Source organism: Anser brachyrhynchus (assembly GCF_964034855.1).
Source record: "Anser brachyrhynchus genome assembly, chromosome: 6".
Taxonomy (NCBI): domain Eukaryota; kingdom Metazoa; phylum Chordata; class Aves; order Anseriformes; family Anatidae; genus Anser; species Anser brachyrhynchus.
The window spans coordinates 15,283,100-15,309,906 of NC_137700.1; the positions used below are offsets into that span (position 1 = coordinate 15,283,100).

General features: G+C 37.4%; 1 protein-coding gene across 8 annotated transcripts in view; it reads left to right on the forward strand.

Moving 5' to 3' along the window:
• GRID1 (glutamate ionotropic receptor delta type subunit 1) overlaps positions 1-26,807 on the forward strand; it is a 576,662-nt gene that overhangs the window by 506,171 nt on the left and 43,684 nt on the right. For 7 of the 8 annotated variants that reach the window (XM_080597920.1, XM_080597919.1, XM_080597921.1 and 4 more), the window contains 4 exons: positions 15,176-15,277; positions 16,782-16,979; positions 19,052-19,376; positions 20,116-20,254. In XM_080597920.1, coding sequence (XP_080454046.1) covers positions 15,176-15,277; positions 16,782-16,979; positions 19,052-19,376; positions 20,116-20,254 — 764 coding nt within the window. The remainder of the gene's footprint in view (positions 1-15,175; positions 15,278-16,781; positions 16,980-19,051; positions 19,377-20,115; positions 20,255-26,807) is intronic. The other variant, XM_080597922.1, reaches the window with a different exon arrangement.

Genomic DNA, 26,807 nt, shown 5'->3' on the forward strand with positions numbered 1-26,807 from the left:
TTTTCCAGGTCATCTTTGCAGAAGTATGGTATTTTCATGGAAAGTGTAGAAAAAAGGTGTTTAAAAAATATCAAAAACTCTGTGTTATTTGTTTATTTTGCTTCACAGTGTGATATATTCACCTGAAGCATGTTAATAGCCAGCTTTCTGCAGTAAGTTGCATCATCGATATGTTTTCAGATCCTAAGCCATACCTGTCATAGATGGGAAGAGTATCAGTTTGTTTTATTGAAGAATATTGAATGTGAAATCTGGCATGAATTGTACGGTCAGCAGTTTTCAGGTCTGTGAAGAAATCTGTGTTGATGTGCTGGTCTGCTTGTGAGGATAGGAATGATGTGCTGGTGACTGGCATTGTCTGATGTGATAGCTGGTCTTTTAGTTTTGTGAATCTCTTTAAACAAAAGTTTGTGACATATTCATGTGCAGTCCATTATACAAATAACCCAAGTTCTCTTTGAGAATTTCTGTGTATACATGCAGCTCCTGTAATGTTGCTAGTCTAATGCAGACTGAAGTCCTGATGGAAGTCATTTACATCAGATTTATTCATACTAACAGCAAACTCCTGTTTGTTGAGAGGTCCAATATTATTTCCCCTAGATGACATAATACAACTTCAAGCCCTGGAGAATTTGGTATAAGTAAAAATAGAGTGAATTTTTCCAAGGGAGAAAGAGTTAACTAGGTTAAAAATCTATGAACGCTAATTAAGAATATGCAGATTTTTTATTTATTTACTTTTTTATTTATTTAATGGTAGCTCTCCATCCACAGTGACTGTGACATTTGGTGCTGGAAAGCAATTTAAACTTAGCCACATTCTTGCTAGTGTAAACTGCACAGGCAGTTATGCATATATACATACATATATATGCCTACATGTATTATGTGTATATACGTAATGCCATAATGCCAGTTGCCTGTTCCCTGAAGGAGAGACGGACAGAAGCTGTTATACACGACAACCCTAGGTGAACATAGGGAGGGATATATTTTTTGAAGGAGAACATTTTAGGTCATTCAGTTATGATCTTGGATGATCTTGTTACTGTGCAGGGTGAAGACAAAGTCCTCTGCTGGAGGAGCTGTCTCTAATCAGGATTTGCCTTTTGGAGGACCACCTGAAGAATTGCATCTTGTCACTTCTGAGATGCAGGGCCTGTGACCTGCATACTCAGTTCAGATGGGCAGCCAGGTTTTTCACTATGTTTTGGAAGAAAAACACTAAAATCTTTTGCCCTTCCTGCACTCCAAGAGTGAGAGAGTGCCTGTGCTGCTACCAGACTGACAGCCAGCAGCATGGGAGCCCTCCTTCTGCCTCTGGGCAGTGAACAGACATAGCTCTCATGGTCTGAGCTGTCAGTTCTGGAAGGACCTTGGCTGTCGGAGTTTCTTCTCCATCCTTGACTGTCCATTTTGTATGTCCATCTGAGCACAGGCTGTTGACTAACTGTGGCTATGGGAGCACTATTTAGCAGCTTTGTATTAGCATCATTTGGGTGGATGTGATGTTGGTATTTGTCACACAACATTCATTCATCTCCCGCTGATAGTTGCTACAGTTTGAAATCTGTCAGGGAGATAGTTTCTCATCTGTTTAATGCAGGCCCTTCTAGATCAGTAACAGGCACGTTTTCACGCAACTATCACGAGATACTAGTTCCAAAGCAGCTGGGAATATTGTACCTTGCAGATGTGGACAACAACCCGTAATTATTAACGTGCTGTTAATTTTGTTTTCTTTGATTTATTTGATTTATGAGCAAGGCCTGTAGCCTTCAGAAATTCCGCAAGGCAATTCTGTGAATTACAAAAAAAAAATCCATGTTGGCTGGAACATTTGTAGATGCTGGATGAGCTTTATGCAGACAGAAAAACAGTCTACAGAAATGCTGAAAGTTCAGCAACTGCTGCAAATTCCCCATAGTTTTATGAAGAGATGCTGGAAGCCAAACACCAACAAACAATTTATTTTACTCTGAGCCTAGTGAAAGGAAGGAGATTGTTAGCTCATAGCTTTCTAGTTCATGTACACCACCTTTTGCTTGTGCAAGGGAAGGGCTTTAGGAAGAGTCCCAGCTAATATAATGGAGGAATTTATCACTTTTTTTCTACTGAACTAAAGTTTCTTCTTCCAAGAAGCATTAAGTAATTCTGCATTTTCCTGTGCATACAGCGGGTAAGCATTTATTTTCCAATTCCTAAGTATATCTTATCTAAATGTATTCAATTTATATTGGCAAGTGACATTTGCTTTCCACTTGCCTTGTTCAGCTGTGTCTGCATTTTAATGCTGAAATGCTGGTTGAAGAAAAAGCAGATTTTTGAGTCAACTCTTCTCAGCTTATTTTAAAGTAAAGATTTACTGTATCAGAAAGTTGGATTTCTAACACCAGCTTTCCAATTTTTTATGGGCTGACTTTGGCCACTCTTTATTGTTTGGTTAGGGGTTTGTGCGTGTGTGTGTCTTCTACTCACATCCCCAACTAAAATGTATTTGGAAGAACTAGGAGAGATGTAAAGGAGGAAAAAGCGATCAGAGATGCCAGATTACCTCTATGTGAGCAGACTATTGAGACTGTAACTTTAGCTCAGGAAACAGACAAAAAAATGGTACTGTGGCTAGGTGTTTATGAAACAAAGAGATGAAAAGACGAAATGCGAACAATTATTCATTTTTTCTCATAATAGAAACCTAGAGGATACGTATTAAAATGAACAGGCAGCTAGCTTACAACTAATAAATGAAAGTACATTTTCACAGACTGTATGCTTATATTTTGGAATTCATTGCCACAGAATGTGTGGAAGAGAGAAGTTTAAATGGACTCAGAAGACCTTAGGAAAATGAATGCCTGATAGGTCTATTGAGGTAATAGTCTTTATATTGCATTAAGGAAAGATTTCTCACACTTAAAATTTCATGAGAGGGAATACTGATTTTTTCCTTAAATGTATAAATGGCTGGATAACAATCACCATGGCAACGAAAAGAATATCAGGTTAACTCAGTAAGGAAGGGATTTAATGAATGTAATGCATGTAGTTTTCCCCCCCTCAGATCTGTTTGCAGCAGTTCTTTGCCATATTTCTGCATCCATATTTCTTAGAGGGCATTGCCCATTGTAGCCCCAGTGCTGTGTACAAATACTGTGCTGTTTGTTGCTGAAAAAGTGCTTGCCTCATAGTGACAAGGAGCCATTTACACTGTAGGAAAAAATCTTCTCACACGTTCAGCTGGTAGTTTGCAAATGAAATCTGACCTGTGGGGAGCTCCCAGAGCCCTGCTGCCTTGTTCTGCAAGGTCAGGACAGAGCCCAGCTTGGCAGTCAGAGCTGGGGCTGCCACTACTCACCTGTGGTCCACGAGGCTGCAGAATTTGTCTGCTCCCACTGAGAAGTTAGGACAAAGCGTAAATCATTTCTTGTTTTGATCGTTTTTCACCTGTTGAAGAGCTTTCTTGGCTCTTCGGGAACATCATAACTCAAAGCATCAGGTGTTATATTAAATGAGGTTGTAAGTCAAAGCATCAGGTGTAATATTAAATGAGCTTTGGAATACTTGCATAAACTTACAAAATCACTGAGTCCTTCCAAGCACAGTGTAGGGCTCTCCCTATAAAGCTTCTTGGAGATGGGTGTTTGTAAAGCTATGGTAGCTAATCTGAAAGGCAAGTCTTTTAGCATTACAGATAGTACAAGCTGTCCTTCTTCCAGTACCTATAACAAGATCTGGTCAAAATTCACTTAAGCTCTTTGCCAGATAAACCTTGGCATTTATGGTGGTTACCTAAGTCACAAGAGAAGACTAGTTTCTCTTGGCCAACAGTTCTCATAAAATACTGCTTTTTAAAATTTTAATTTACAAAACAAACAAACACACACACACAAAAAAGAAAATCCATCTAAGATTTTGATCTCTGTGTGGCAAGGTTTTAAATTTATTTTATAGATTAAATTTATGAATCCGCAACTTTTAATTAAAATGTGAATAAGAAATACTTTCCTCTCAAATGCTGTCCTTATTATTTCAAAGCTGTTACCAAAATGTCATTAAGTAATTAGTTGATAACAAAGATAGAAAAATGAAATAAAATAACAAATATATATAAATTTAGTGGAAAACATAAAAAGACAACAAATCTCAAACTCTTGAAATTTTAGTAAAAATTTTATTTTGAAATATTTTTCAACAAAAATATTCTCGAAGTTGTGGAGCTTTTCAAAAGCACATAGAGTTTGAGAGAAGAGCATTTTTCAATACAGAATTGACAAGCTAGCTCGACAGGTGATATCAAAGAAAGCACTGAACTTTGCTTTCATTCTTAGGTGTCTCAGTACCATCAACCAGAATCAGAAAATGAATTCATGATGGCTGAACTTCAGAAGGTCTGCAGCTGGTGGAATCACATCATGGTCTCTTAGTCATATCACAAAAGAAAAGAGGCACACTGTGAAAAGTTCAGTTGTTCGAACTGCAGAACTGCAGATGCATAGGACTTCTTGAATGTGTAGTCAAATTCAAAAGCATTCAGCTCAGGTAATATTCGAGAAATCCAAGAGTGAACTCACCCCCCAAAACAAACAACAACAACAAAAACCCAGCAGATGTTTTAGTGTAGCCAATAGTAGTGTGTCAATTAATCGCATACATGTAGAAAGACTGGAAAAGATACCAGGCTCTGACAGTTTTCCAACTACTCCATCATCTCTTGTTCTCACTCCTCAGTAAAATTTTCAGCACATCACTACAGCTGGATATTACGCTGCAGAGAGCAGGAGAAGAGCATGTATAAAATCAACAGGAATTTTTATTTGTTGTTAGATTCAACTTTTCAACGATCTTTTTGTCTGCTGAGCTCACTATTGCATATATAACAAGGGTAGTTCTGCTCTCAGAAGCTAGTAATCTCCCACCAAAAAGCATTTGGAAGCTTTGAAAAGAATCTGCTGTCTGTGTGAATTTGTTTCCTTTTTACCCACATGCAATTAGTAATGGCAGATGGAATTGGTTCAGTTTTGTCCGCAACTCACTACTCTTCAACACCCTGCCTTTTCTTTCCATATTTAACATTTAATGACAGCATTTGGCATATCTATGGACTCCAGCACCCACCAGCTCTCACTGGGCAGCATTTTATTTTTTTTTTAAACTGGAGAAGGAAGATGAGGCGTAGTTGTTTGTCTTCCAAATAGCTAACCAGTAGCAAGAACTCCTGCTGCTGTAGTTTTTCAGACAGTCACTTATGACATCTGTTGCAGACTTTTTATTTGGATTAGTCTAACTTTTATGATTACTTACCAGTTTTAATTTTATGCTTAGAGGCATGGTTGTTCATATCAACTGGTAATTTACAGTGCCCGTGGGAAGTGCCTGATTCAGCAGTATCTCAGGCACTCACAATTAGCTTATTCAACCCTTAGCAGAATTGTGATGCTACACATATATCTTGCGCTATAGCAATGCTTCTCTCTCATTCAACGATATTGCTATGTTATGGTGTTGTTATATCTCAAAGTTTCGAGGAGTGGGCAGAGTGCAGGTGGACAGAGGTGGAAGTTATCTGCTTTCTTTACAAAAGAAAAGCCTGCAAGATCCTAGAAGAACACAGTTTCAATTTATTTTCAGTACCACTTTCCGTGCATTTTGATTTTGTGTTCAGGAAATGAAATGCAAAAATCTGTGGACAGAGTAATACTTGTCAGCACTTTATAGAGACGCTATCAGAGGATAATGTTTTTTTTCATATTGTTTTCATCACTCTTGTGATCGCTTCATATATTACTACATCTTTTCCAGTACCTGTGTTGCTACAGTGTCCCTTCACTAATTTTTTCTGTTTACAATCAGCATGTTGCTGTCACTGCTCTTTCAAAGACTAGTATTAATTGAAGCAATTTACTCTACCAGAGATGAAGATGGCCTATTTGTACTTTTATATAATGAATACTAACAGGTTACATTTATCTTGTCATGTTCTGTCAGCTCCTTTTTCTCCACTTCATGCAGATCTTCTATCCCATACATTTTTGTTCAGGCTTGGCACAGGAGTACATGGCTATGGAAAGAGGAGCAATCCTGAATTGGTGATGTTGCTCTTTCATTGACTTCCTGGCACAAAAATGTCTCGCTCTCCCTATTAATGGAGCAAGATCCTATTTTTGCAAAAAGATAATAATTTGTCTTTCACCATAACATTAAATTTGATGTATAGGCAATATAAAATATAAAGTATGTGAATCTGACCCATTCCCAACGATTATGAGAAGTCTTATACTGGGTTGGTAAAAGCTGTAGAGTTACAGAAAACTCTTATTTCAATTCTGCATAAAACTCCTCAGTCACAGTACTGCAAATAGCTACAATATACATAAATGCATGAACAAGAATATCTTGGCTTCCTTAATATTATTAGTATAATGCATAATGTGTCTAATCTTCATTTATGTCATAGAGCTGTTATATGTAAAATAGTGGGCTTTTAATAATATGGCCATTGCATTTAATTGAACTGAGCTTTGGCTAATAAAAACATTAAGAGAACCTCTTCCTCTCACTTCAAAATATTTTACATTCTCTGCAATGAAGAACCATAAAAAATAGTTGAGCAAGGTACTTCTGAGTTATGCTAGGTGAAGTCAAAATTGTTGATTGCAATGGATAGCTGAATTTGTAGAGTAAGAGCTGAATCAATACTTTCACATAGGCTTCTAGAGAATGTAGAGTATTAATGCTGAAATACCTCTACCAAAGACTCAATTTGTAGTCTTCTGTCTCCTAAACTACCCTCACAGTTCTGGGTTAGGTGTTGTGGTCTTTCCCTCTAGGTTTTCCATATCTATTATGTATCAATTATTGTAAATGACATGGACTCTGTACTAAAGATTCTGACTAATATCTGGGTAATATTGGTTTAATACTGTATTTGTTCTTGCATGTAAACAAAAAAGTTTCTGATTCTAATGTGTTTTTAATGTAATCTTTTCACTTTTCATTGGGTTTAAGCCCTTTGAATTGCTTTGAAATTTTCATTTCAACTTCTGCAAATTTTCACCTTGTCAATATGCAGCTTCTTGCTGAAGTACTTTTTGTTTGCACAACTGGAGGTTTGTCTTCTCTTAAACCTTGAATAAGATTGCCATGGGGACAGTCCATGTGACAGTGATTCAGTTAATGCTACTCTTCCCTCTTAAATGTGAACCTGTTCCCTTACATGGTTTGAAGGGCATTATGCTACTGCAAGGGCAGTCTTCATGTGGCGTCTTAATCCTAGACATTTGCCATTTATCTAGCAGTGCTTCTCAGAAGAGCAGTGGTGTATGTCTTTTTCGTGACACATGTCAGTTCAGGTCAATTGCTCTTTCCTACTCAAATCCCTCCTTCAGTGTTCTTGAAGTTTCTTTATTTTCTATTCTAGGTCTATGCTCAATTAACTTTATGTAAGTGTAGCTCTCAGGCTTCAATGGTATTATGTACATTAGCTAAGCTAAAGCACATCTCTGAGTGATTGTCGGATGGAACCTTAAATTGCTCCTGTGCACTGTTTGATAGTTGCTCCCTCTCTGAGTTGTAGGAATGACTTCATTTCAGCAATGGTGAATGGATTTTTACTGGAGATGAAAGTCGAGATTTTCAAATGTTAAGGAATTATGCCACTCCACAAATAGACTAAACCAATACCTTTGTCAATAATTATATGTCCATATTAGCCTTTAAGATGATGAACAATCCAGTCATTTGAGATCTGGTAAACTGATACACAAGGCTAAACTTTGCAATATGGGACTCAAATCAAGTTGTTCCACATTTAAGTATCCTAATCACTCTTGGCTTGGATCTGAGAGGCTCAGAATTCTGTGAAACCTGGGTTCAGTTCTGATATCTCTGGTGAATTCAGCAACCACCAAGCTGTCAGGCTGTTATTTGATTTCTTTCATGTATGCGCTTACTCATATCTAGGATGTGCTAAACCCTTCCCATGAAAAAATGTTTTATTAAAAGGGCAGAGCTTGTCTGGATATAAATATATATATTTATGTTTCTCTTTTCACAGTATGCATTGAGTATGAAAGAATGTTTCCAGTAATGGTTTGCATTTCATGCGAAAGGGTCTCTGTAGATTATCTGAACTCAGCAGCAGTAGTTCTGTTGTCTTATATCCAGTGTTGTGTCTAATTTTCCAATTTCGTAGTCGTCATTAGATTAGATATTCACAGTTGCTTCTTTTACTGTTCTTGTGCTGACTCCTCTACCCCAGTGGTATTGTCCTGTTCTCCCAATGATTTTCTTCCAGCTTGCCTAAATCTCGTTCAGACAGATGTTGAACGCATTATTAAGACTGTATGTTCTTCTCAGCTGTGTTGTGACTGCTTTCGGTGCAGCCTGTGCCATGAGATGTGTGGAGTGCAAAATCACACTGTCACTTCTGCAGCCATACTGTATTAAAAGTTTGTGATCCATTTGCAGCGCACTCTCACCCTGCACAATTTTTTAACATCAATTTCCATTTTTTTCTTCAACTGATGTATATATACTTCTCACTTCTTTCCTTTTCATTAATGTTTATTTCTAGTTATGCCAGATGCATGTTACTATTTCTTGTCTGTTTTTTTACTACTCCCTACTCCCATTTATTTTTCTCTGTGTTCTAGTCTGACATATTTACAGTGCTTTCCAGTTTTGAGATATCTTTGCATTTTAGACATTTTGTTTTTAGTAATTTGCTATTTCCTGTTCCAAATCATTAATAAAGCTATTAAGTAAATAAGATAGTAATAATGACTTGTCATAAATTACCTCAAAACTTCTCTCTTCATCTTCATATATCATTCTTTGTTGTTGCTTAGAAGGAGTTCATAAATTATGTGATATTGTCATTATTCAGGAAATGAATTCAAATTGTCCTAGATGTGTTTTCACAATAACCTGTATGAAACAAAACTGAAATTCAGTTATAAGTATATCACCTTCATTTCTGTTACCTATTAATTTTGCTATCAAAAAAAAAAAAAAACAATAGTCAATTTTGCCCAGAATGGCTTGTTCATCGTAACATCTTGCTGCCTAATGCTTATCTTCCTATTATTCTCTATAGATGTATTATTACAATTTATATAGCACCAAACATTTACAAAACACTGAAGCTAGAATAAGCTGCATACTTCTCCCTAAAGACATCACATTCTTAAAAGCCCATTAAAGCAGCAAGTTACATCAATGTGCTTCACTGTCTCACATAGGGTCCTGTTGGATGAACAGCAGTGAGATTGTAGCCCCAGAGGATTTGGCCTTTTCCTAATCCAGCATTTTTTCATACTTTATATTGGCTAGGCGTTGCCTTTAAAGGGCTTACTGTCTCATGAGATGGATGGTGCTGTTTTCTGAAGTATTGGAAATGGGAGAAAGCAGCTTTCCATCATCTCCCTGCCCTGCTCTGAACTTTTACCATGCAGCTGAAATCCTTGTGTGGCCCCGTAATGACAAACTGAGTGTTTTGAGTGTTAAAGAGGATGTGATAAAATTTTCATCCAAAAGACTAAGTTTCTGTACCTCTTAAGACTGGGCTCGCAATCCTCTGCTTCATAGTTTTGGTATGTTTTGGAGTTCTCCGTGGCTCTATGGCTATGGGTGTGTAGGTATTCTCATCATACCAAGTTGCACAGCTTTGATACAACTTGATGATGGTTATTATCCTGGAATTAAACTCATACATTTGGCTTAGCTTTTAGGTTTCTAAAGGTACAGATATGTCTACTGGGTCTTTGAAAGTGCCAGTGACTGAAGTAACTGTTCAGGAGCCCTAACGTGTGTTAATGTTTTGAAGTAGATATGTGTATATGCATTTTAATAAATATAAGTACTTTATTAAATCTCATAGGGAAACAAAATGTCCAAGAGTTGCTTAACTTTCTAATTTCTGAGTTGGGGTCCTTAGGATTCCTGTGTAGTGATACCTTGCTGCCCAAAGATCACAAAAGCTAACTCAGGAATTTACCTCTTGCAGCCTTCACAGCAGACTTATGGAGTTTGCCACAGACTGATTTTCCTATCCAAATACACCAGCATTCTAATAATAAGAATTCCAGTTTCCCTGTCAATGTTTGGAAGCAGGCTATGTCTTTAATACAAACAAAATGCAGAATATCAGAATAGATTAGAATAAACATCAGACCTAGATGACTTGCAGTTGTTTCACTGCAATCAAAGTAGGGTTATGTTGGAACACAGAGCACTACCTTAAATTAGTTGATCATCTTGTCCAGGTTCTTATCGTTAAAAATGCTTGTGCTTCAGGGTAGAGATGTCAGAACCTTTCTAATAATTCTGTAGCTGTTGCACAAAAGAATCGTATCAGATTTGCTTGCACATATGAAAATTGATACCTTTATATTTTCTTAATCCTATTTTATGTAATTACAGATTATATGAATGCACAGTTCAAAAGGATTCTTTTTTTTTAATTATGATCCCATATTTTACACGAAAAGCTTTTGGTACCCACAAAACAATTCCAGTCATAAGAAAAGGAACAGATGTTTCAGGGAGTCCTGTTGGTTCCTTAAGAAGGACTCAAAGTCCAATGTGTGAATCCCATTAATACCATGCTGTGAATGATATTGAACAACAAATCTCTAGATTACTGATACATTGCATTTAAAAACAATCCTGGGATTCAATGTAAATATTTGCTTTACTTACTATTTAAATTGATTCCTTTTTATTGCTTAGAATTGCAACATAAGAGTGTCCAATTTGCTCCATTTACTTAATGTACCACTACCGTATTTTACATTTGCCTCCTGTAAACTTTATTTTTATTGTTTCTTTTTTTTATTATTTATTATTATTAATATTATTTTAATTACTGTTTTTGTTTAAAGCCTGCTTTTATAACATTAAATGTTTCAGTAAGTGGGTTGATACAGGTGTCACTATCTCAGGGCATGAGAACTGACTGCCCCTTTCTCCTATTTGTTCTTTGTTAGAAGTCTACAAGTTTCAAGGCAGGGGTTCCCAAATTTAGTTGGTTTGGATAGTGTAACCTTGGCTCCAAATTTGTTACCAGACAAAAGTTTTCAGTTTTTGGTAAGGTAGAATAGCATGCTCTGTCTTAATTGTAGCCCTTTCAAACGCTACTATGCATCTGTTAAAAAAATATGGGTTTATATTTCTTAAGGGAATCACATTTTCAGTGAAAATTAGGGATAATATTTAGGGTGTTTTCATACTTAAAATAGAGTTAGATAGCAGTGGCATGCACTATTTTGACAGTAACTACTGCATCAAATACTTACATAATGTAAATGGTCTTATTCACTTTTGTGAGAAAAACATTAGATACTCACTTTTTATGCTAATGCCAGTTATTTACTAGTAGTTTGGGATAATTTTCATCTCCATTTGTTTGGGCCCAAAACAGACATTTGCCATAGTCCAGTGGTTTGAGCATTCACAGCAGAGTTAGGAAAACTAATTTCAAGTTCCTTATTCAAGGAGTATGTAATTATTGTGTAGTACAGCAGCATGAAAATACAGACTTGCAGACAAACAGCTGTGTAACAAACAACTGAGTTGATAATCAGTTTCAGCTCCTAAATGAGGAGGCACACAGGCTCTCAATCTCATTGATCAAGTTCAAAGGAGGCTGTAAATCTTGCAAATCTATGTTAAGTGCATGCAACCTTGATTTATTTGAGTAAATGGATTGTCTGCCTCATTATGCTGATGAGGGTCTTCACACTTCTGTGGAGCTGTTTCTGATATTGTCCGGTTACCATGACATTTCAGTACGATATCCCCTGAGGAACTAAGCTCAAGTAAGCCTTGGGCAGCCATGAGCTGCATAATTGACAAAGTCATGAAACTCCTTTGTTAGAGTATGGCTTCTAATGTATTGATGGAAACTCAGGAATCTGAGAATTACATTGTTGTCAGATATTCTTTGGAGGTCATGATGGGTATCAGTACTTTTCAGGAAAAAATCCCAGCATGTTCATGAGGCATACTGTGGATAACATACATTCCCATTTCATTTGACATTCCCAGGCTGTCTAGTTGTGTAGTTGTTTCAATTGTGTATTGAGTATGTGTGTTTGGAGCTATATATTGCTCGTGGGGGTTGAAAACCATGTTAAAATTTTGAATTTCTCTCTCTGAGCTTTTCCTTGCAGTTCTGATTGAAAATGCAGTAAATATTGATAAAGATCAGAAATGTTTATTGAGTCAGAATTTTGCAAGAAGCTACCTTTTTGTCTGAATTTTGCATTTGTTTCCTCTGGTTTGTCTTTAGTGGGTCATTGAGCTTCTGATGTATGTCTGGAACTATAAGATAATAGCCAACAATATGGCTGTTTAAGAAAGAGAAACTAGGTAGAAGGTTTAATCTGAAAAGCTTTATTAAAGTAGCTGTTTTCAAAACCTTAGCTCCAATAACCCAGAAACTCAAGAACCAAAACCAAGCAAACCAAACAATAACAAACACATTGTCATTAAATATATTTTCCAGAGACCACTGATTTTTGAAATACATCCAATAAGTGCGGATTCTGCAAGTAGTTGTTTGTCATAATCGGATCTAAAAGCCCTAGATCTCCATCAGCTGATGGTTGTTCTGTAACCTTTGACTCGAGAGTTCTGGTAGGAACATGGTACATATTTCTACAAAGAATGAAACTCTAACGGTCTTATCAAATAACAGCAGTACTCATTGTGTTTAACAGTGCTGGAAATTAGTTTCTCGGGCACTGATCTTGATAGGTCAACTGTCACAAATTGGTGTGCGTATCTGTAAATGTATCAGTCCTATAAACAAAATTCTGTCTGCAAGAAGTGGAAGCCAAAATTGGCACACTTCTGAACAAGAGAAATTTTCTGAAGCACAGAGATGTAAAGGAAAAATCCCTTCTGGAAAAGGTTTTTCTCATGTTCCATTTATGAACTTTATCTGCATCATTTGCCTTTTAGAGACTGGAAAATTTGTCTCTCCATACAGAATGCCATGGAGTTCTGTGCAGATGTGAAATATGCTTCTCCTCCTTGCACTTACCCCTACTGCATAAAAGAGAAATCTTTGTCTCTCCTTTTGAACAAAAGGAATAGGCTTTGGTTTTGCACTGGCATGTTTCCAGCTATTTTAGGAATTCCTATTGTTAATACAGAATGCAAAATAGAGGGTATTCAAAAAGTTTGACCTCTTGAGGTGAAATCAGATAGGGTTTTTGAAGGGAAAAGGAGCAAGAGAAGGAATTGAAATGTCAGCCCATCAGTGGTAGAGAAACAAATGAGTGTTTCATTACTTGTTTTCGAATAAATAGTGATTATCATCTGTATATTGTGTAAGCCATTCTGGCACAAAACTTCCCTGTCTCTTTACCATAAACTTACTGCATAGGACAGCTGAAGAAAGCTTAGTCAGAGCAACATTCTTTACAGATTTAAGAGAATATATATACCCCACGTACCAATACCCATCTTTGAAATCTGTTGAACCGTACTGATTTATGTCAGCTGACAAATTGGTTAACTTTGCTTAGCAATAGCAAAAGCTAACATCTGGACATATTTCAGAGCAAGCATCTGAATTTGAATTTAAGAGATATCATAGCTATAGGTATCTACCCATATTGCTATAGATGCTTTTATGTAAAAAACATAGTTTGTCACTCCAAACTGACATTACAGGTGGAAAATTTTCAATCTGAGATACTTCAGCTTTCAGGAGTGTCATCAGAAAGCTTAATACTATTACTCAGTCATTCTCCTTTTTCATCCTTCAGGTCAGTTGGGTTAAAGAGGTATAGCTTAATTCTTTTCTTACCTATCTCTCAGGTTGAAGATTTAGTGATTATAGAATAATTTTCATCAGTTGTACCTGTGTGATGGATATGATGGCTGAGTAGTCACTAAATGTCCTGTTCTTTTTAGTTCCCTGTTTTTCTTCTGCAAGAAAATAAAAATAAAACTATACAGATCTCCCTCACGCAATATATTTGTTGGTTTGACTTTTGAGGCTTTAGGATATAACTGAAATCATAGAAATAAATCATGTAGGACATCTAGCCATAGGCATTTTCAGTAAAATAAATTATTTCCAAGAAGATTTTGACTTGCTACATGAAGCTTAGCTTCTGGCAGGAGGAAGCCACATTTAACATATCTTGGACTGAGTTTAATTGCTACGGGGCATGCCTTCAGCTAACAACACTGCCTCCATATATGTGAGCATAGTATTGGTGTTTAAGAGTACAGCTAAAAACAAACAAACAAAGAAAAACAGTTTCTACTCAATACTATTTATGACTCTTCCAAACAAAATGACGCCATGAGTTCTGTTTGAAAGTAAAAGGAGTGTCTGACTGCTGCTGCTGCAGAACATATTCAGTTTGAATAATCCAGAGGTCACTTAAGATTGACTTTTGTATTGAACCTCTTTTCAGAAAAAGCAATAAAATTGATTTTGAAGTGCTAAATTTAATTAAAAAATAAAATATTTAGATGTAATATTCTGTGGAGTTATCATGAAAATATGTATCTAGCATCTAGCAGATGCCTACAGTGCTCTTAGAGTTTATGAGATATTTGATCATGGAAGCCTGGGAAGCTGAGAGGCTGTCATTATTTTACTGATGAGGTAGAAGTAGGGCAAGAAGAGAGAAAATAGGACTTAATATAGGATCTGAAGGAAGCCCAAGACAGAAGAGGAGGCAGTTTTACACCATAGAATCTGTCAAGAATTTATAACCATCAGCAAGCAAGAGCATTGTGCATCAGGAAGAATGGTTGGTCTTTGATAAGCAGTAGAGAATGACTTGAAAAGTAGGAGAGAATTTGATCAGAGAGGAAAATATGGGATGGTAAGACTACAGATAATCCCAAGGACTGTCAAGCAATATAAACTTATTAGAGAGAAAAGTCATATAGTGATCTGGGTGAAGTAAAATGGCAAATACTACAGATAATAGAGCAGTTATATTACAGGCATTGATGAAAATGCATTCACACAAAAGACTAGTTTGTCTGTGCTCTGAATCTCACTGATTCAGATTGTGTTAAAAAAAAAAAAATCCTCTCTATATGAACTCTAGATTCAATGAAGCTGCTGCAAAATGTTCATGAAAGTATTGAAGGGTTTCTGCCTACCAGTCCTTCAGACTTACTGTACTTTCTGTTCTAGTTGGCCACGTGGGACTCTGAGAAAGGACTGAATGGTAGCCTGCAAGAACGACGTCTGGGCAGTGACTTACAAGGATTGACACTCAAAGTGGTGACTGTCTTGGTATGATGCTATTTGAGTTCAGGAAACAAAATGCTCAAAATAGAAAGGATCTGACTATTTTGGGTGCTTCCTTCAGAATTTTTTCCTATCATTTTCAATTCTGTATTTTTGGATGATCAGTTACATAAGCAAGGAAGATAGATGATGGCCTTATATTATTGTATGTATATCTGTGCAATGTCAGAGATGTATAGCATTGTTTGCTTGTGCTTTTTTTTCTGCATTGTAATTCATACTGGGCATGGAACCAGCACAAGGTCTTAAGTGCACAGGACTACATTTCAGATACAGTACTCTAACTCAGACATGCAGTTTCTAGTACTTAATGGATTTTAAGATCAGATGGGCCAATTATGATAATCTAATCTTGACTCTTGTACACTGCAGGCTGTAAAATGTAATCGGGTGTTTCTTCCGTTGAGTTCGTAACTTCCTGTTGAGATAAACTACGTCTTTTAGAAAGATATAGACTATGTGTTTTTAGTACTGCAGTTTGTTACTATTCTGAGTGGTAGCAGAGCTCCTGTTAGCTAAGTGCTAAATTAAGGGCAAATTAAGGTTTGAATGCATTCCTGCCTAAGGTACCGCAGTTCCCAGATTGAAGAATGTGATGTCTTTGTGTTTTTTATTGTTCTTTTTCTGAATCATGGTACAAATAGGAAGTAATGCACCAGACGATTAAAGCAGTCTCCCCAGCTTTCTTTCCTCTATCAGGATCAGGTAACAGGTGAGGTTATGGTATAGTTTACGTGGGAGGTGACCAAATTCCTTCCAGAAGGATGTCAGCACCACAGCACAAATGCAGACAACTGCAGAGACTGTGCAGCTGACACACCCAGCAGAGAAGGATGCCTATGTCTGACTGAAAACATACCAAAAAATGCTGTATTCCTTTATCTCAATATATACTTTACTATAAAATACTCTAGAAACTAATACCCATGAAAGTTATTGTTGGAATTTTCAAATTTTCAAAAATTCAAAAAATTCAACATTTTTAGCAGTTGTTTTGAAAGATTTATCATTGTCAGTAAAAGATGGCTTTCTAAACCTGATATGCTCTGAGCTGGAAAGCAGTAGTGCTCCTATCTAAGGCTCATCTGCTTAACTTAACATCTATATTCTAGATAGTTAGTTAAGACACTAAGGTAGGTGTCATTGCCCTCTTTATATTCAGCGAGAAGAGGCAGGTATTCCAGAGAGTATTCATCCTGCAAACACCAGGAAGCTGACAGAGGGGGCTGAATTGTTCTGTGGAGTTTCTGCTTCCTCTCATGAACTGTGTAAAACCCAGGACCATGGATGTAACTCAGCTGCTGAAGCACTGGTACCTGGTGGGGACGCCTTGGAGTGTTCCACCTGACCTGAGCTTTTTGCTGAGGGGGTTATGAGGGTCTTGAAATCTGTGCTGAGTTGTCCAGAATTAACTCAGGAAACATCCATTTTGCTTAAAAACATAAACACCTTGTTTCAAGTATCAGCTAAGATATTGTTTTTTTCTCAGGAAGAACCTTTTGTGATGGTGGCAGAGAACATACTTGGGCAACCAAAACGTTATAAAGGATTTTCCATTGATGTCCTGGATGCACTTGCCAAGAATCTGGGTTTCAAATATGAGATATATCAAGCTCCTGATGGCAAATATGGACATCAGCTCCAAAACAGCTCCTGGAATGGCATGATTGGAGAACTTATTAACAAGGTACACAGAGAAGAAGCTGTGTTTGAAAAACAAACAACTAATAAAGATTCTTCAGAGTAGGATGTTTAAGCTTAGTTACGGAAGTTTTTGAAATTCTCCCCTTCCTCCATTGGAAATTACAGGAGATTGAATTAGGATCAAAGAGCCAGTACAGAACTCTTCTGAGCTATGGGTGGCTTGAATGTAGTCTAAACCATGCTATTTAAGACCTTTATGTAGGGTAGGAACTATAGAGTGTGTTGGTCTGTTTACTCCCACCTGTTATCAACATACATTATATCAATGTAAATCTGTTTATATAGATGTCAAAAAAGAGTATAAAAAGAGAGGGTGTATGTGAGTGAGTATAGAAGGTATGTTTTCTTAACCGATTAATTACTTTTTTTTTGTCATTATATATTTGATACATGACTTGTAGGTATGACTTTCTTTGGATCACTGTGTGGCAATATGTTTCATAAAGATCAACTGATGATTCCAAAATAGGAAAAATATCAGTAATAATATACACCATAAAGAAGTGTTTTGAAGGACCAGAATTTTAAACTGAGCTCAGGATTACTCATTCATTTAATACAAAGAGGACCAAATTTCTTTGTTAATTAAAGTCTTGCAAATCAGGAGTAAGTTAATTGAACTCTGTTGAAGTAAATGGGGAAAGTCTGTAGTTTAGAATCTCCAGGAGAATGAGATTAAAATGTATTTTGTTCATGGTCTTGCTATCTGACATGGGACAAATGCTAATCAAGACAGAGAATCAAAGGAATTAATATTCCATGTCTATGCCCTTTGTAGAAAAGGTTACTCTTCTACAGTGGTGTTATTACTGAAAGTGAAAGCTTTCTCATTATCCAGTCAGTAGGCGTCTCAGTGTCTGGTAAGTAGAGGTTTAGGAAGAAATAGATGCAATTAAAGCAATAGCAAACATGTGTATGATAATGGGATATACTTGGTTGGTGCTAGGAAATATAAAGGATTTTTTACTTATTTTGCGTTGACATAAGCTATTTGAATTTCATTGACTTAAAAATCTGGTAAGAAATCCTGTGAAATTTCTTTGGAAAGTGCATTCTTTGAAGTAACAAAGTATTTATAACAGTATTTCTGCTACTAACTTTTCCACTGCCTCCAAAGAATTTCAAAGCAGATCTCCCTAACCTAATATTTGGCCTACTTTCCCAACAAAACACAGAGATAAGAAACAAAAAGTACATTTTATTTTTTGTAGCAAACTGTTTTGATTAAGATGGGAAAATAATCAAAAACTAATTGCAGCTCTTAAAAGCTTTGGGAATCTTATTTATTAAATACTTTTATCTTTCATTGAGTTTGCATACTCTTAAAGGACCTAGTATATGTAAAACCTGTTCACTCTAAATGTTGAGGTCAAAGCAGTTCCAGGAGCTTAGTTTCCTTTGGGGCGTTCTTACAGTTATTAGTTTTTGCAGGCACTTTATTCTTTGTAAAAACAAAAATCTTCCCCCCAGTTGTCATATGAAATCCATTCATTAATACGGGAAGTTGGCAGGTAGAACAGCAAACACTAGCTCATCACAATACACAAATACCAAAAACACAAGCTAAATAAATTTTGCATGGGGAAGGAGTATGGATTTTTTTCTCAGTAATCTTGTGATGACAGTAGAGTAAAAGAAGCATTGATAGAGCTGTGAGATGCGCATGGATGGTGCTTCTTCCTTACTGCTTGCAATGCATTGGGTTAATATGGTTTAGAGTTTTAGGCATCATTTGGAAAAGAAGTGAGGCATAAAGATTAAATAAACTGCATTTCATTCCAGACGAGTCAGAGTGACTCTTTTTGTTCAGTAATACTTTGACAGGTTACATTTCACTGTTACGCTTTAAACCAGTGCAATTAATTAATGTTTGATAAAACTGATTCTGATTTTACTTTTTAGGCAATTTATTTTACTTTGTCTAAATATGTTAGATTTTAAAAAGATATGCACAGAGCCACTTGCTTTTTAAAAAGCTTCTCTTGAAGGCTAGCAGAACGCTAGCAGAATTCATGGTGAAAGAAGGAGATCTGACCTGTTGCCTTTGTCTCGCAGAGAGCAGATCTAGCAATCTCAGCCATCACTATAACACCTGAAAGAGAGAGTGTTGTGGATTTCAGCAAGCGGTACATGGACTATTCAGTGGGGATCCTGATCAAGAAGCCCGAAGAGAAAATCAACATCTTCTCTCTCTTTGCTCCTTTTGACTTTGCGGTGTGGGCTTGTATTGCTGCAGCCATCCCTATAGTTGGTGTCTTAATATTTGTCTTGAACCGGATCCAGGCAGTCAGGGCACAGAACGCTTCCCAGCCGAGCCCTTCTGCTTCCTCCACCCTGCACAGTGCCATCTGGGTTGTGTACGGCGCCTTCGTTCAGCAAGGTACATAGTCTGTTACAGACACCACTGATGGATGTTCAGAAGTGTTCTATCTTGTTTAGAGCATTTCAGGACATGTTAGTCTTGGCCAGAGTATTTCTAAAGATGAAAGAGAAGGTTTGTACAAGGAGGTAATATGTTTTTTTATCCCAGGTAATGAACAGTGGGAAGGGGGGGATTTGGGGGATTACGTTATGCTTTTCTGTTCCTCAGAAAGTCTAGTGAAACCATTCCTGACAGACTTTTCCACTGTGAAAATGATCACTTGGTAAATAAACGGCAGAGCTGCTTGGCTCAACATTACAATACTTCTCCAACTCAGAAACTAGCACCTTTTCTAATCCTTTAAATGTGATTTAAAAAAAAAAAAAGTTTTTGAACTAATATGATACAGTTTATCTTTCTGTTCTTTGAAACGAATAGGAAAATGTTCTGAACACTGTGTAATGATTTAATTCCAGGATATTAGTGGTACTTCACCATTAAACTTTCCTTATTTAGAATATTATTCATGTTCTGTATGTCTGATCCTGAATAATGCCTGAGGGAAACATTTTGAAAGATTATTTTCTAGAACAGTACCCAGGGCAAGAAGTTGACTACCTGTTGTAATGGAAGTAGTGCTTAGCTCACAGCAAAAGGGATGCACAAATACAGAGGGTTACTCCAACAAAGTTCAACATATCAGAGCACGCAGGGGAGAAGTTCCTGAAACATCCTCATTTTCCCTGTTTGCTTGTAGGGGGTGAATCTACTGTCAATTCTGTGGCTATGCGCATTGTAATGGGAAGTTGGTGGCTCTTCACCCTTATCGTGTGCTCATCCTACACAGCAAACTTAGCAGCATTTCTCACAGTATCAAGGATGGATAATCCTATAAGGTAAGAGCCTTTTCTTAACATGAAGCTGGAAACCTGGATTTCACAGAAATGTATTACGCATTTGAGCACCCATTCTTGCAAGAAGGAGATAACTCTAATAAAATACTCTTCTTATTTTCAGTGACTGCTTTCTCTTTTCCCCTCCCCACCCCTTCTCCTTCACTCCTACAACCCTCAAATGAATGGAAGGGACAATGGCATTTTAACTGTGTATTTTTGAAGAAGAGTTGTCTTTCACGTTTATTTTTATTTTGCTTAACTAGAGATCTAAGTGCTTCAGCTATCTGTATTTCTTTGTTGAACATCAGAGAGGAACTACTACTCTAGGGAACTATATGTTGTTTCGCGTCTCACCTTTAATGTGTTATTTCATGTTCTCAGTATTTTGATATGCATTGCTGTTTATGCTATTATATGCATGTAAGATGATACAAGTGGACTTTTTAAAATGTAGATGGCCTGATTCCGTGGCGTTATTTGCAGAAAAGACTTCTTCTCACAGAGGAAAAGATAACCAAATCTGACTCCAGGGTAATAGATGTAATACAGCAGTCATTTGATTAAATTTATATATAATTTGCTACATTTGTGTTGGCAATATTGCGATGATAAATTACAGCTTCTGTAACAAACTCAATTTATCTTGCACCTTTGACTTTTTCCCCCGCTACCTGCTTACTAATCCATATCCTAAAAGAATATTTTCAATAAGTCAAGCCTCTGAGCAGCTCCTGAGGGCTGCTGGTTGTTTGTAAGCATGTTTAATGTTTGTTTGTTTTTCTTTAGAAAATGTAACAGTTAAACGAAATTTCTCCTTTTTCTCTCAAAACATGGACAAAATTTCCAGCTTCACCCTGGCATGGAGTACTGAGAGGACCGTTTATTGTCCTCATTCACTGCTGACAGGATTAGAGTCTGGTATCTCATGTTTGATCTGACAGCAATTGAGTGGAGAGATGGCTAGAGGACAGGCAGTGCAACACAGGCTCTCCTAGAAAATGCTGAGGCAAAGATTTTAGGTGCTGCTGAGTGACACAGTTACTCTGTTAATCTCATTTGGGGTTTCACTGGAAAACTGGAACTGGAATCTGTGTGCAGCACCTAAAACAGAGCTGTTGGCACTTACATGAGACTGTCTCTTAAAGGAAAACAACAACAATAAAAATGCTTTTGCCTTCTCTATGTTATCTGCACAGAAGGACAGAAATAATTGCCATTGCATACATACAGGTAATACAATGCTTTGTATATATATACTGCTAAAATTATTACAAAAAGAGCCCAAAATAATGAAAAGTTCTGTTTTTAAATGAATTTTCTATTAGTTGGGTTGGAATAAGTAAATTTTAACTGTAATAGAAATAAGAACTGCAAGTAATTTCTGGAAATGACATGAGAAACTAAAGAGAAGTTTTCAGAGATACTAGTGCACAGTATCTCTGAAACCTGGCTGTAAGACCTCATCCTACAATGTAGGACCAAGGTTAAGCTCAATGAATAAATTGTTCTTGAAACCCAGGACAGAAATAGTTGTCTGGAAGGCTTGAATAATGACCTTCTGAATGATTTCTGATTTTCTTGTTCCTTCATGGTGGAAGAAATTGTCAGGTTTACTGAGCACCTCCCAGAACTTAGCAAGTTTGAGAGGACAAAAGTGTGATGAAATGCAATGAGGAAAAAAAAAAAAAAAGGTAATTGGATTTAAGAACTAAGCTGCTTGATGAGTATATCAGACCTTAGTGGCTGACCTATTACAATATCTACAGGTGGTTTTGATTCCTCTTATTAAAATTTTTAATAAGGAGAAGTTATTTGGGTAATGGGGCTGCTTGACGTTGTCACAGGACTTCAGAGTCCATTCTGCCCTCTACTATTAGAGATTACAGCTGAAGAATTATGATTATATGCCTTTCTATACCCAGTGGTGGCTGCCATTTTCCAAGTTCCCAGTATCGCATCCACTTTACAAGGAGAGGATACTGGGCTGGGATGTTAACTTTCCCTGCAGCAGCCCATACAGTGCTGTACTCTGTACTTGTATCTAAAACAGCAATGGTATCACACCAGTGTTGTGTCTGCTGCTGAGCAGTGCTGGCACAGCATCAGGACTCTCTCTAACTCCCCTAGGGGTGGGCAAAGATGTGAGAAAAGAAACATCACCAGGGCAGCTGACCTAAACCAACCAAAGGGATATTCCATACCATATGATGTCACACTCAGCAATAGAAGGTGGAAAAAGGAGGAAGAGGGGAGGGGTGGGCTCTCGTTGTGAAAACGTCTGTCCTCCTCCTGAACACCGGCTACGTGCGTTGAGGCCCTGCTTCAAGGACGTGGTCAAGCATCGCTCATTTGTGGGAAGTAGAGAGTAATTTCTTTCCTCTGCACTTCCACATAGCCTTTACTTGTTTTGTTTTGTTTTGTTTTCCCTTTCCCCCTCCCTTTTCCCCTTTCCTTTTTCCCCTTTAGTTAAATAGTCAATTGTTTAGTTAAATTGTTTAGTTAAATTGTTTAATTAATAATAATCTTTCCTTAATAATTATTTTTTTTCCTGTAATTAAATCATCCTTATCTCAACCTGTGAGTTGTTCTTTCCTTTACTTCTTCCCCTCCTCATCTAAGGAGGAGGAGTGAGAGAGCGGTTGTGGTGTTCAGCTGCCTAGCACGGTAAAACCACCACACCAGGTAATCTGAAATGGCAGCTGTCAGAATACTCTGGGTTGATGATTAGTTGGCATAACCAAGCCAGTTAAGGGATTTGCTTGTCTTAGTGTGTTTATGGCTTTTTTACAAAGTTGGCAGAATCTCCCTGAGATCTTGCTACTCTAAGAGATTTGGTCTAAACTCTCCCATCAAAAACTGCTAGTGCCCCAGGAGACAGGAGATGTGTTAAAGAAGTAGGTTTTTTGGATGTTGAAACTCTACCTGTTCCTAAGCCATGATGAAAATATTTTCACATCATCAGTCGTTAGGAGAAACATCTTACTCATTTTTGTAGTGTCAGATTTAAAACAAATATGTTTCCTGAGAAAGTAAATTATTGCCTTACATGAATGCATCATGGCCCTGTCTTTCAGATCCCGTAGCATATAGCTTCAGTGTGGTATGATGTGGAATGAGTATTTTTACCTTTATAAATTTGCCTTTGCGCTTGCCTGTATTTTATCTTTCGTGGACCCAGAAAGGGATAGTTACTTGGAATCCATTTGCTCCCACCCAAAGAGGTGCAATGAATTATAGTTGAAAATTTGCTCACCAGCTGAGAAGTACCAAATCCATCAGAGGTTATTTCCATGGTTAAGAAACCAACCCCCTGTCTGCTCAGCGTGTGCTGTTATCTGTCCCTCCATAGGAAAGTCCTCTGGTGTTCAGAATTGCTGCTGCTAAATTGCCAGCAGGGGAGAAAAGTGTTTTACAGTGCTGCAGAAGCTGCAACATAGTTAAGATTTTCATTACAAGACTGATTTTGTTCCCAAGCCCCCTCCAAAATAGCTAATAAGTGTTTCAGCATCAATTTTGGCATGTGCGGTCTGTGACTAGCAGAATAGAAGTACATTTTATTGAATAACTAGGTGTCAATCAACCCAGTGATACTTACCTCCACAATTTCACTGCAAAACAAGTGTGTCATAGAAATCATAAATGGTATTTATTAGAAAGGGCTTGGCGAGACATTCACTGAAGCAGTGTTAAACTGTTGGAAGGCAGATTTTTTGAATTAGCATGTCATGAAAGCCTGCTGATAAAGAAGGCTTTTAAATTTAAAAAAAAAAAAAATCTCATGAGGCTTTTCAACCCTACCATGAGTTTTAGAATCTGCCTGTGGTTCCCAGAAAGGTGAAATACCTCGATAAGGAGGCATGGCGGAAAGCAGCTCTGATGTGCTACCTGTATTTCTGTATTTCCTGAAAGAGACTTCCTACATCCCAAAGGGGTTCCCAAGTGTTGTGCTGTCTGGGTGCCCAGATTGCATGTCAGAAATGTACTTATCTTGGATAGAACAAAGACCTCCTCCTTGGTTTTTCCAAAAACCTCAGGGACTTCATAGTGGGATAACGAGGAGAGGTGCTGGCCCTCCTCCTGGCATGTCGGCAGGTGCTGCCCTGCTCCTTGCATGTCCCGGGTGCCCCTCTCTTGCCGCACTGTGACAGGACAGTAAGGACAGTCAGAATGCAGAGTTTGTGGCCCACCTTAAAACCTTAGGCCCTTTAGGAGACCAGGGATAGGAGAAAACAGCATGGACCTTCCCAGACTGCCCTCCATTCTCAAGTTGCTATTAGGGTTTCCGCATTCATGGAGATTCACAGACAGGGCAGTGTATGCTTAAGCAGATTTCCTGATTATGTATGGGCAGAGGAGCGAGATACTACCCTGCTCCAAAGGAGATGGCATTTCTGTGAAAGAAATTGCTGGTGGCAACCACTTTGGAGCTCGGACTGCAGGGCTGTGATCCACTTTCTGACTTGTTAACGAGCAATTCTTAATTTTTGTTTTCAAGTAGAAATCTAGGTAGTGTTTGTAGCCTGTGCTAATCCTTGACAAACTTGCTTAAACTGAAATGATTTATATTTATTCTAATATTTGCAATCAGAGCTGAGAACCCTTCTATAATGGCTCAGTCTGACAAATAAGGGCTAAACTACTACATTAGTTTGTTCTTTCTTTTGTCATATTACATTTTCAACAGCCCTTGGATCTGCTGTCTGACCTTCCATTTGTAATTATGAATTTAATTAGCAGTGACTGAACTTCCAGCTTCATTTCTTGTTAACAAGCAGACTACATACAGTTCAGTAGTGCAGAGATATTCTTAAACTCAGGTTTAGGAGAGCTTGTCTGATAAGAGGTATGAATCATGCAGGAAAAAAAATAGGACATGAAAAGTAAGCTATTTGCAAACTGAAGAGTTTAAATTTAAGATTTTATCAAATTGATACTTAATATTTGGGGCTGCTATGGAGGTTCTTAAAGGCATCTGCATATATGCTTTCATGGTTTGCATAGAAAAGTGTTATATATGCTTTTATAGTCACAGTTGTTTCATGATCTAGCATTTCCTTATTTGCATTTTAATCCCCAAATTTCCATGTGTTTTGGTGACAGTGGAAAATTTACTGCAGCCTAGTAGGGGTGATAAGTCTGGCACTTGGAAGACTTGGGTGCAATTTCTTTTTCTACCACAGGCTTTGTTTGATCTTGGCAAGCTTAGCCTCCTCTCTATCTCGGATCCCTTTCTGTAGAACAGAGTAACATTTTTTCATATCTTATATGGCATGTTGTCAGTTTAGCTGCTTTTAAAATCTTGGCCAGAAATGACCATATTATTATAGCTCTGCAGGTATCAAAAAAGATATAAATGTTCTGGGTTGCATTAAAAAAAATAAATCTCAAAATATTTTAAAAGAAAATGAGGAAAGTATTTTGAAGATGCCAGCTAGAAGGAAATGAACAAAGGTTTCATCTACTGTATTTAAATGGACTTGGTATAGGACTAGTAGCAAGAAACTCACAGAAATCTCCCTGTATTTGCAGTGATTTTGCCTTGAAATTCCTTGTTTGAAAGCAGCCTTTCTGTTCTTAATACCACACGTGGCTTTCTACATATTTCATTGAATTTTCTTTTATTCTTAATTTTCTTGTGTTTAATTTGTACTGTGTTTTGTAGTGTCTGTGCAGCACCTCGGGCACATTGACAGGAGGCACGTATGAATGGGCATGATAAAAAATAATTATCGTGATTATTATTTAAGGCCTGTGAGCAAAAGCTTCAATCATTAAATAACTAGATTAAGTAAGTTCATCCATAAAAATGAAGGGTAAAATATAATAAAAGATGCAAGTGAGTGAGCAAGGACAAAAATTCAAAATATTTCTTAATTTCCAGAATATTCACTTTTTAGAGCACGTAGAAGAAAGGCCATGGGAAATGCTCTGCAACCCGTGCAGCAGGGCAGCAGCAGTCAGCAGCATGCCTCCAGGCACAGTTCAGAACAAGACACTGTGTTGTGGGCAGTGCTTGATCTCCATCATTTATCTTTTCATTTCCCTTCTGCTGGTGGTGTGGCCCATTGGATGCTTTTGGGAAGTCCAGGGCTTCACAAAGTCTGGAGCCTCTTAAAAGTCTTTCTGCATGTTGGCATATGCTGTTCAACCGTGGTTTAAAATGGATCCTAGTAATTCCTGTAACTGAGCAAGCAGGCAAGCATGGAAGTGTAAATATTTCCCAGGGATATTTTTTTCTGGGAAAAATAAACAGCTGAAAATCAAGCTTGCATTCCACCCCTCCAGTTGCCATTATAAAAAGATGGCATATATTGGAGATCGATGGAAAGCCAAGAGCCTTGAGATTCCACACCCTCTTCATCTCTGCCTTTACAGCACCTGTATTAGAGCATCTCTTCATTTATTCTTGTTACTGGGAAGTTCTGTGTCTTAAGTGGATTGAGGTATTAACTTTTGATGCACATACAGTTCAGGGAAATAAATTATTTGGATATGACGTTACCAAAATCTAGCATCTGCACAGGTAATAACATGATTTTTTAAAATTGCTTTT